The sequence below is a fragment of the Sorex araneus genome, chromosome 2, assembly GCF_027595985.1.
Source record: "Sorex araneus isolate mSorAra2 chromosome 2, mSorAra2.pri, whole genome shotgun sequence".
In the NCBI taxonomy this organism is placed as follows: domain Eukaryota; kingdom Metazoa; phylum Chordata; class Mammalia; order Eulipotyphla; family Soricidae; genus Sorex; species Sorex araneus.
The window spans coordinates 343,825,224-343,837,113 of NC_073303.1; the positions used below are offsets into that span (position 1 = coordinate 343,825,224).

General features: G+C 38.1%; 1 protein-coding gene across 1 annotated transcript in view; it reads right to left on the reverse strand.

The window, feature by feature from the left end:
- CCDC178 (coiled-coil domain containing 178) overlaps nt 1–11,890 on the reverse strand; it is a 418,410-nt gene that overhangs the window by 364,294 nt on the left and 42,226 nt on the right. The window contains exons 8-9 of the mRNA XM_055124824.1: nt 10,554–10,696; nt 3,717–3,870 (exon numbers count right to left, since the gene is read on the reverse strand). Of these exons, the coding sequence (XP_054980799.1) occupies nt 3,717–3,870; nt 10,554–10,696 (297 nt within the window). The remainder of the gene's footprint in view (nt 1–3,716; nt 3,871–10,553; nt 10,697–11,890) is intronic.

An 11,890-nucleotide genomic window follows, 5' to 3' on the forward strand; every position in this document is an offset into this window, starting at 1 on the left:
GTGTGTGTGTGTGTGTGTGTGTGTGTGTGTGTGTGTTTAGTGCATGTGTATTTACTACAAAGAAACATTTTTGTTTGTTTGTTTTGGGGTCACACCCTGCCATGCTTCAGGCTTTGTGCTCAGGAGAAATTGCGCTCAGGAATTTCTCCTGGTGGTGTTCAGGGGAACCATATGGGATGCCAGGGATCAAACCTGGGTCAGTTGCATGCAAGGAAGCACTCTACCTACTGTACTATCTCTCTGGGCCTCTAGATTGACATCTTATAATTAAAAGTGAGCATTATGTGCTTTTATATATTATCACACTTTTCTCTACCATTCAATACTTTTGTGTCTACAAGATTATTCAGTATCTTAGATTTGAATTGTTGTTTGGAAATTTATGGTATCAAAAATAGCAACTGACTTACTTTTGAGAAATATTTTTCTTCTTTGAAAGTTATTTGTTTTAAAGGAAAGATAAAATACATTGTTTTATAGGAGTTTGTAATTTTTGGAATTATACCGCATAGCATATAACAAATAAGTTAGGAATAAACATCAAATTTCTACTAAATTTTGAAGAACTTATGAAGAAATATAGATGTTCAATTGTTCAATATAAATTTATGAAAAAAATGTAGATGCTCAATTGATTACAGCTTTATCTTGCAAACCAAATTATAAAAAATAAATTTGTTTAAAATGGTTTAATAAACTATAAAAATCACAAAGGACTTATAAATAAGTGCTTAAAAGTCACTTTATATTCATCAAATAACTGATTTTTAAACTATATATTACAAGAATCTAAGAATCACTGTCACTGTCATTCTGTTGCTCATTGATTTGTTCCAGCGGGCACAAGTAATGTCTCTCATTGTGAGACTTATTGTTACTGTTTTTGGCATATCCAATACGCCATGGGTAGCTTCGAGGCTCTTGCCAGTATCGCCGGGCGGGTGCGATACTCTTGGTAGCTTGCTGGGCTCTCCGAGAGGGGCAGAGGAATTGAACACGGGTCAGACGTGTGAAAGGCAAACACCCTACTGCTGTGCTATCGCTCCAGCCTAAGAATCACATAAATTAGAGAAATATTTCTGGGACCAAGAAGATAGTTCAAAAACCCAGAATGCATGCCTATCATGCACAAAGCCAGCACTTTAATTCCTGGCACTATATGACCCCTTCCCGAATACAGTCAAATATAGCCTTGGTGGACCCGAGCGCCCGGAGTTAGCACACAGCACCACCAGACTGAGTTAAGCGGGGAGTGGGCCCTGGACACACACTGAGACGGGTCTTCCACTTACATTAAAAATTGTATTCTTAATAATGGCAGAGACACACTTCAAATTTCAATTTTAAAACATGAGTAAATAATTCATCAAAAATATTTTTTATTATGCCTTAAAATTTTCTATAAATTTTAAAGTGTAAAACTTCTCTCTTTCCTCTTCCCTTCCCCTCTTTTCCTTTCCCTTCCCTAAATGTATTTATTGTTTAATTCACTCATTCAACAAGAGTGTGTTTAGTGCTTAGTGTGGAACAAGAACTGGGGGTAGTTATTCAGAGAAAGCAAAAGTCATCATGATTTCCTGTCAGAAAAAAAATCTTATAGTGTGGGGGCTGTGGCTATCACTTGAGGACTAACAAGTACAAGGTGCTGGATTTAACCAGTACTGACCATGCCTTTATCCCTGCACCCCTCTGTTGGATATTAACCCTAAGTATTTTAGGATTCATCAGTGAATTGCCCCCTTTCCTCCCCCCAGAGATTTGTACTGTGCTCTTGCAAGCAACTCTAACCCCTAAGTTTATCTTTAACCTTTCCTTTGTGCTTTACCTCTCATTGTCACAATTCCCCAAGTCAATGTTGGTTATTAATAAGCCCAAACTTCTGCTAATTCTGGTCTTTACATTTATAGTGAATTACTTGCTTGTCTATGTTCCCTTTAGCTTTTTCCTGTTTTACTATAGCACAATGCTCTTCACTTAAACACAAAAAGTCCGTTAATGCTATACTCCTAATATTTTGGGGTTGATTGACTTTGAAATATATCTACTCCTAGGCATCCGTCATAATTACTTGACTCAGGCTTTGGTTTCTATAGTTCCTAACACCCCATTAAAGGGAGGGAGTTCCCACCATGGTGTTGGATGGACTTAGTGCAAGTGGCAAAGCTACCCCCACATTGAAATGGGACAGCCTAGAAAGTATAAAAGCATGGTCTTGATGAAAGCTGTCATGACATAAGAGACAGGACTATCATGGGGAAGAACAAGCAGGACCAGCCTGAGCACCTAATCTAGGATTTACGGTAAAAGTCTTGCTTGCCCTCAATACCCAGCGAACTAAGTTTTGGAATCCATACCTCTTACTGTAATTATCCAAATAACTGTAAGTATTAATAAGAAGTAAACTTAATTATTTAATATGTACAACTAAAGGGAAAGAGAAAAACAATATAAATGTCCCTGGAAGAGAGAGAGTATCTCCTTGTTTTAATTCCCCCCAAAGAATTGCCTCTGCAGAAATGCTCTACCTCTGAAAATGATCAATCACACCTATATGCAGTCTTATACCTTGAACCCTCTCCTATGTGCCACAAGTATGCTAACAGCTCTGCATTAAATGGGCCATTTGGACCATCAGTCTGTGTTCCCCCTTCTCTTCATTTCTCTACTGGAGAAGACTGGGGAGGCAGCTCTCAGCCACAAAACACATCGCACACCCCTGTTGTGAGCTCACAGCTTTCCCCCTAAGCTAGCACTGTCTGAACTACCTGCAGGGTGCGGCCCCCACAACTAACAACAACAGAATTTTTGTCTAAAAACAACTACAGGTAATTATCAACTGCAATAGACTACGGTAAGTACCCACAACTAAGGTTAACGTAGAATAATTTAGTGTTTCAAGTGGAGGGAAGAGAGAGAGATAGATGGTTTCCCAAGAATTTTCTTGAAGCTTTAAATAAGATTGTGGTAGAAGAGTAGGGCAGTAAAGATGAGTTGTGGGGCTGGAGCAATAATAGCACATTGGGTAGGGTGTTTGTCTTGCATGCTGCGGATCCGGGTTTGATTCCCAGCATCCCATGTGGTTTCCCGAGCACCTCCAGGAGTAATTCCTGAGTGCAGAGCCAGGAGTAACTCCTGAGCATCACCGGGTATGATCCAAAAAGAAAAAAAAATAATGAGTCGTAAGAGGAAAGGGCAAGGTTATAGCAAGCATTAGTCCTCATCCACGGCTCTGGTTTAAAGATGAAGAGAGCCACAATCAACAAATTCAGGCAACCTCTAAAAACAAACCCAAACAATCTACAAAAATATTCATAATTTATTTTCCCAGCCTGAAAATAAATAACTTGGTTCTAAAGCTAAGAAAATAAGTAACACAGCTCTAAAACCACAAGAAGGAAATTGCCAGAACTTGGTGAACCTAAAAGCAGTTTTACTCTGGGATTTCCAGGAAGAAACTCAAGGTTGCTAACAGCTAATCTAGGTCTTAGAAGAGATGAGCAGCAGAAAAATTAGATGAGCCATGGACCAGGAAAACTTTGAAGAAAACACCAGATACTGTTTCAACTTCTAAATTTGTAACAATTTGTTATGCAGTGATAATAAAATGGATACAGACAAAAATGACTGTTATTTAATCATTACCAATGATAAAGTTTGATTACCATGGAATAAAATGAAAACCAGTGATTTTTTTAATGTTGTATATGAAAACTCACCACTTTTACTAAAGTATGTATTTCCTGTGTTATTGTCTTGTTTGCCCTCTCAGTGTCACTCAGTCTCTCCTCCTTTTTTTCAATACGAACAGAGAGGGTACCTGCTGACTCTGAGTAATACTTAATCAGTTTGTCAAGCCTCTGTATGTCCTTTCTAAGAAAAAAACAGTTACAATTTTATGCATTGAAAAACTTTATACCTACAAGGATATTTAAATTAGCTTATGACTTATAGAACTCAATAAAAGGAATTTATTCTTAAACTTTCTCTCAGCTCAAAGTATTTCTTGAAAAGTACCACTTAGACATCAAGAATTAAAGCGTAAGAAAAAATTCACTAGCAGTGGGAATATGATGCCTCCCAGCAGGTGAACCTGTACCTGCAGGGCGAGTGCATCAGCAGCCTGAGGGTGCCTTCAGGCTTCCTGACACCCCAAAATTGCTGCTGTGCCTTTGGCCAGACCCCAACAACTTGGGACCAAGTTTACCAAGAAGCTAAATGGCCAAAAGTTAGGTATGTGGGAGTCATGCCCACAAAACACCTCCGGCTCAGTTATGCAAGCTCATTTATTGGCCTTATCTCAGAGACCCGTAGATAAATTTCAAAAGAGATCCAAAGCCGCAGTTGATCTCAGATTCGTTCATGGCTGAACAGACTGGGGTAAATCGGAGGGAGGCAGATTGGCCTGTCAGCCTGCCTAAGCAGAGCCCCTGGCAGCCGCTTGCTTCCATAATCCAAAATCGCCGCCATACCCCCAGCCTGACTCCACTGTCTCAGGGTGGACCTCACCAAGATATAATTTGCGGAAAATTTTGTAATGTAGATCTTAGCGCACCAACACCCCTGACCCAGAGACACAGCAACAAGTCCTGGATGACACGACAGTGCTGGCATCTCTCTGGGCCCCACATCAGGCCAATTTCACTGGGAAACCCCAGATGAAGCAGGTGCAGTCTCCACACCTACTCCAGATGGAATCCCGGTGACCAAGAGCTTCCATAAACAAGGTCCAGATATGCGGGTTCCGGGACTGAATCTCCAGGCTGCATGGCAGCAGAGAAAGAGTGGAGGGGAAGAGGAGAGCAGACAGGTGAGAAGCAATATGGGCCAGGTCAGGGCAGTCAGGTATAAAGGTGGTTGTTAAGGAATGGCAGAGCCAAATAGCCTAACCACAGCGTCAACAACACTGAACTCAAGAAACCCATATTATAACAACCAAAGTTCGAAAGCTGCCTGTCGAGAGGGCAGGCTGTCTGAGGGTGATGGGGCTGGAAGGAGGTGGGAGCAGGGGCAGCGAGCAGAGAGCACACATGGAGGGAACTAGAAACATTGGTGAAGGGGAGTTGACACTGGTGGTGGGATTGGTGCTGCAATATTGTACATCTAAAACTCAACCATGAATTACTGTGTAAATCACAGTGCTTTGATTTAAAAAATGTGGAGAACAGAAAAAGTTATTTAAAAATTTCATGACATATTTCAATAGCACTTTGGAAACAAAATTGTTCAGCTAAATAAAAGAATTAAAAATAAAAAGAAGTAATTGCCATAGAGTTTTCTGTTGCTTTGAAGCTTTTCATTTGAAAGAGTGCCAACTGATGAACTACACAATCCTTTGTTTTATCTGAGGAACAGAATACACATTTCAAATATGGAAGTATTTTCTTTAGACAATGGTAGTATAGTTTTTAGTGTAATAATGTACATTAAAATAACAAAAATGACACTTTCATGAAGTATCAACAAGTAATAGAAACAACTGACTTTTTAAAATGATAAAGTAATGAACTGGCACATATGCTTGAAACCCATATGAAAGAATATTTACATGTGACAAAGTCCCATGAGCCAATATGGAATAGGAACAGAAAAAACTTATCAAATAAATAAATAAATAAGTAGAGCAATAAATAAATATTCATAAGAAAACAAATGATAGTGGACAATAAATACATGGTATACCGAACTGGCCCAGAAATTCATGTACTCATATTGAATTTAGAAGTATTAAAAGAAAACGGAAACAAAATACATCACTACAGATAAGAAATTCAAATAACAAATAGTATGAAGATTATTTATAACTCATTGGACAATACATGCTTCCCTCTGAGACTTCTTCTAAACACCAGGTAGATAACAAGAGCAGTGGAGCATCAATGTTCATAATTTCCTTCTTTTGAAAGTACTTTTTCTTCTCACAATGGTATCTATTTCAGGATAGTATCCCAGTCAGAAACACAAATTACAGACTTTGGCTAACTTGTGGTAATTGTTCAGTGTCACTGGATATGTGAGCTAAGTATTATTTAAATTGCCTCTTTATCTCTATTTATTGAACCAGTTGATGATACCAGTTCTTCAGACTTCTAAGGAATTTTCAGTAAGAAGCTATCATCAGTTTTGCCATCATTTCTGACTGAGGACACATACGGATATTAAATGAAGCTATAACAACAAATATTTAAGTCAGGAATGCATACTATGTATCTAAATGATTTTAGAGAAAATATATTAAAGGTGAGTTATATAAATGACTTAATTATTTAAAAACACAATAGTGGGGGCTGGAGCAATAGCACAGCGGGTAGGGCGTTTGCCTTGCACACGGTCAACCCGGGTTCGATGCCCAGCATCCCATATGGTCCCCCGAGCACCGCCAGGAGTAATTCCTGAGTGCATGAGCCAGGAGTAACCCCTAAGTATTGCCGGGTGTGACTCAAAAAGCAAAAAAAAAAAAAACCAAAACAAACAAAAAAACCCCCACAATATTGAAGTCAATGTTAAAAGACACACTGGGCATAAGGAAACTTAAATATTTAATCAAGTAAATTTTAAAGATTTGTGGAATTATATATAATTTTTGTTTATTATTTTATCATTTTTATTTGATTGTACCTCTATAATGGATTTTATGGTATCATCAATTGAATAAATTAAAAGATATTTCATTCATAACCATAAATAATTTAAAGGTGACAAAATATAACAAAATATAAATATAACGACAGAATAATATAACAGAATATAACAAAATACAAACACATATAATAATTTTTAAATTATAGTATAAAACTATACCATAGTATAAAACATACTAAGTGTGCTCAAGGCCACTCTCCACACATTCATATGAGCCTCACGCATGAAGGAACCAGTATAGAGGAACCCAGGTGTGCAGGACCCGGGGCCGAGATCTCCAAGCCTGCTCGGATCGGGACTTGGCCTCTTCCATCCAGATCCCCCATTATCCAGTAGCTAGGCAGTCACACCCAGAAACTGCCCTCGGCGCCTTGTAATCCCATCAATGGCCAACATTCAGAGACTATAAAACCAAGCTCCCAGAAGCATGAGACCGAATTGCATTTAATTAGACATCTAATAGCCTAGTTCTTCATCTTGGAGAACCTGACAAGCTACCGAGAGTTTATTGCCCGCATGGGAGAGCCTGGCAAGCTCCTCGTGGTATATTCATATCCCAAACACAGTAAAGGATATATATTTATCTCAGAGAGCCCAGCAAGCTACCGAGAGTATACTGCCCTTATGGCAGAGACTGGCAAGCTACCTATGGCATATTTGATATGCCAAAAACAGTAATGATAGGTCTCATTGCCCTGACCCTGAAAGAGGCTCCAATCATTGAGAAAGATGAGTAAAATGGCTGCTAAAATCTCAAGGCTGAGTGTAATAGAGACGTTACTGGTGCCCGCTTGAGTAAATCAACAAACAATGGGATGACAGTGATACAGTGACAGTATGAAACTATGCAAAGCATATAAATATATATAAACATATTGTATAAAAACTCAAGTCTATATATTAAAATAAATATATTACATGCATATCAAGGGTTAAATTAAGTATACTACATGTTCATGTAATACTTTTATAAATTCTTATATAATATCCCAATTTGGATTATTAAAAAAATATTTTGCATACATATAATTGGTTAGATTATACCCATTTTCAATTTGGTGGTACATGTGAAGAGCTTTAAAAATGCCACATAGCTGTCCATGTACCTGAGGATCTATCTCTGATGTTTCAATTCTATTCAATTGATCCCAGAGTCTGTCCTTATTTCATTACCATGCTGTTTTAATTACTACAGCTTAGTAGTAAAGTTTGAAGATGGGAGTACAATTCATCCCATCTCTTTTTCCTTAGGATTGCCTTGGCTAATCAGAAGTATGGGCAGATAATCTTTGATAAAGGAGCAAAAAGTATGAAGGGAAGGGAAGGAAAGTTTCTTCAATAAGTGCTGCTGGGAAAACTGGTAGGACACATGCAAAAAAATTAACTCAGACCCTATCTAACACCATCTATAAAAGTCAAATAAAAATGGATTAAATACCTTGATATCAAACCTGAATTCATAAGTTCCATTGAAGAAAACACAGGCAGAACTTTCCATGACATTGAAGCTAGAGGATGTTTAAAAAGCCAATGCCATTGACCAAGCAAATGGAAGCAAAGATAAACAAATGGGAGTATATTAAATTAAGAAGTTTCTGCACCTCAAAGAAAGCAATGACCAAAATGCAAAGATACTTCACAGACTGAAAGATACCTCACTCGTGTGATAGAGGGTTAATAGCCAAGATACATATATGGGACTGGTAAAAATTGACAAGAAAACAAATCCAGCCCCATCAAAAAATAGGGGAAATAGATAATAGAAATTTCCCAAGGAAGACATAGAAAGGACAAAAAGGCATAAGAAAAAAAAATGCTTGCATTACTAATCATTATCAAAGTGCAAATCAAAACAATAATAATGTATCATTTTACACCACAGAAATTGGCAGTCATCTAAAAGAATAAAAGCAACCAGTTGTAGAGTAGATGCTAGGGGAAAGGGACCTCAGTTTACTGCCGGTGGAAATGCATACTGGTCCAGTCTTTCTTGAAAACAATATGAACACTGCTCAAAAAACCTGAAATTGCATTTTCATTTGATTCAGCAATTCTGCTTCTTGGATTATGCCCAATGGCCCCAACATACAATGCAGAAAGGACATTTGCACTCCTAGATTCACTGCAGCTCTATTCACCATAGCCAAAATCTGGATTTGAGTGCCTAGACATAGATGACAGGATATAAACATGCACACACACAAATAACCCAGCCTAAACCTATGGTATTATTACATATGTTATACATGTAATATATGTTCATCATCATCATCATCATCATCATCATCATCATCATCATCATCATCATCCCGTTGATTGTAGGATTTTTCGAGTGATCTCAGTAACATCTTCATTTGTCCTAGCCCTGAGATTTTAGAAGCCTCTCCTTACTCGTCTTTCCCAATGATGCTGCATTGGAGGTTCTTTCAGGGTCAGGGGAAAGAGACCCAGCATTGTTACTGGTTTTGGCATATGAATACACCATGGGGAGTTTTGGAGGCTCTCCCATGTGGGCAGGAAACTCTCAGTAGCTTGCTGGTTCTCTCAGAGGGAGAAGTAGGCTATAAGATGTGGAGCGGCTGCACGGTTCTGGGAGCTTGCTTTTAAGTCTCTGGATGTTGGCCATTGATGAGATCACAGGGCGCCGGGGGGCAGTCCCTGGGTGTGACCACCTAGCTACTGGAAAATGGGAAATCTGGGTAAAAGAGGCCCAGTCCCGATCCGAGCAGGCTTGGAAGTCTCAGCCCCAGGTCACACACATCTGGTTTCCTCTGCTGGTACCTTCATGCGTGAGGCTTGTCCGAATGTGTGGAGAGGGACCTTGAGCATGATTGTGGCTAAGGCTCCAGAGGTCTTCAGCCTTGGGAGCTCTGCTCAGGGCAGAGAGGGAAACTGGAGCTCATCCCCTTCGAGGGGCCCTGGGGAAGACAGCCAGGCATTCAGGGGAGAGACTCTCTGCCGTAATATATGTTAATATATTAATATTATTACCTATATTAATATTATAGAATGTATTAGTCATCAGAAAATAAAATCATGCAATTTACTGCTATGTGCATATATCTGGAGAGTATCATGCTGAGAGCGAAGTTAGTCAAAGGGAGAGACCAATACAGAATGATCTCTCATAAGCAGGACATAAAGAAACAGCAGGGGAATAAGAAATACTGGAACACAGTAGAAATGAGGACTATGAGAAGTGTTCTTCAGTAGGAAGCTTGCCAAGAAAGTTGGGGCTGGGATATGAGTGAATAGGACAGAGATTAAATCATTGTAACAATGATGGGGGAAAATGTTCAAAGGGCAGGATGAAAGGGTGATGAAATGTGGTCAAGTGTTATGCATGAAACCCTATCAATAGCAGTATTGCAAACCACAGTGTCAATAATTTATTTTAAAAGTGTATATTAGGGGCCAGAGGGAAAGTAGAATGGGTAAGATACTTGCCTTGCATATGGCCGGCTCGAGTTTGATTTCTGGCACCAAAAGTGGTCCCTTGAGCACCACCAGTAGTGAGTGTTGGCAAGTGTGACCCAAGAAATTAAAAAAAAAGTGCTTGTAATAAAGACAGGTTTGTTGGTAGGAGAAAAACTGGAGACATTGGTGGAGGGAAATGGACACTTGTGAGTGGATTGATATTGGAATTTTGTATGCCTGTAAACCAATCATGAATAACTTTGCAATTCACAATGACTAAATATAATTAAAAAAGATAAAATAGAGAAATTAGCAATCTATTCATGTGCATTTACATGTTTTTAAATGCATATGCTAATTTATACATAAATAGTAATATAGTACCTAGGGATAATTCAGATCATCTGAATTTTTATACTGTATATTTTTAAAATATTTATATATATTTTATAAATTTTCATTTATTATTTTTGACTAATATAGTGAAAAATTCTTACTCATAGACTATTAGGCTTAATTCATCATCTTCAATATCTGTTTCTGATTCTTCTTTTACTTGTTTAGCTTTCAATTTGACATTTTCATAGTGTTCTGTAACTTCTTGAATCTCATAATTAATTTGTTCATAGCGTTCTACTGCCTGAAACAAAAGGCATTTTGCTAATTGTCTACTTAATTGCAAGTTAGAAAAATCACACAAGAGAATGATTAGAGTTAGAGTAGTTCTGATCTAGATAAAAAGTTATTTATAGGGGGCAGGGGAGATGGTACAGCAGGAAAGGTGTTTGTCTTGTACTCAGCTGACCTGAGTTTAATTCCTAGCATCCTGTATGGTTCCCAAGCACTACTAGGAGTGATCCCTGATTGCAAAGCCATGAGTACAACCTAAGCAAGTTGGGTGCAGCCTTCCAAATTAAAAGTTATTAAAAGGTCTGAGAAATAGTGCAGTGGTTTACATGTAGTTGATATCCCAACATTACTTGGTCCTCCAAGCACCACCAGGAGTAACCCCTGAACACACAGCCAGAAGTAGCCAAACAACAACAACAAAATGTCTAAGGAAAACAAGTAATGAATAGTATACAATTCCATAATCATCAATTGCCAAGTACCTACAGGAGTAGCTTAGGGTCATTGCTGTGGTTGTGGTCTTGTGTCTAGAAACTGTTACATTATGAGGCACTCTCACTTATATGACAATGACAATCTCTTGGGTAGGGTCAGAGTGGATAATATTTTTGTAGCTTCATAATCTGAGCTGTTCGTAGAATTTGAAGGAATTTTAATTAATTCTTTTGAACTTGATTTTCAAGCACACTGGCTAGAAGTCTTGCTTTTTTTTAAAAAAAAAAAAACACGGTTACATTAGCAGGCTTTTAACCAAGGTCTCAAAACAGAACAGAGGCATCAGAATGAAGCAAATTGAAGCTATATAGAGGAAAATACTATGTACAAACCATGATACATATTTCCAGAGACTTAGTAATCATTCACCTGTTTTACAGAAGCTATCAGAATGCTTGGGGTTTGAATAAGTTTTATCATTCTAAGTAACTAATCTTTCTAATTTTAGGAACGATACCCTATGTTCTCTACTTTCCCTAAGATCTCTCAGGCATAATTATTTAATTTTTAGGACATGACTATCTAAGAGCAGGCACAAAAGAACCAGTTTTTGTGTTTGAAATACAGAGAAAAATATAATGACTAAAAAATACATTTATCAAACAAGGGGAAAAATACCAGTCTTATTGTGTCTAAGAGCATGCTATCCTTCCTATAATACGTAGGGCAACTTCTTGTCAATTATTTATTCCACTATTCATCCTTTCAA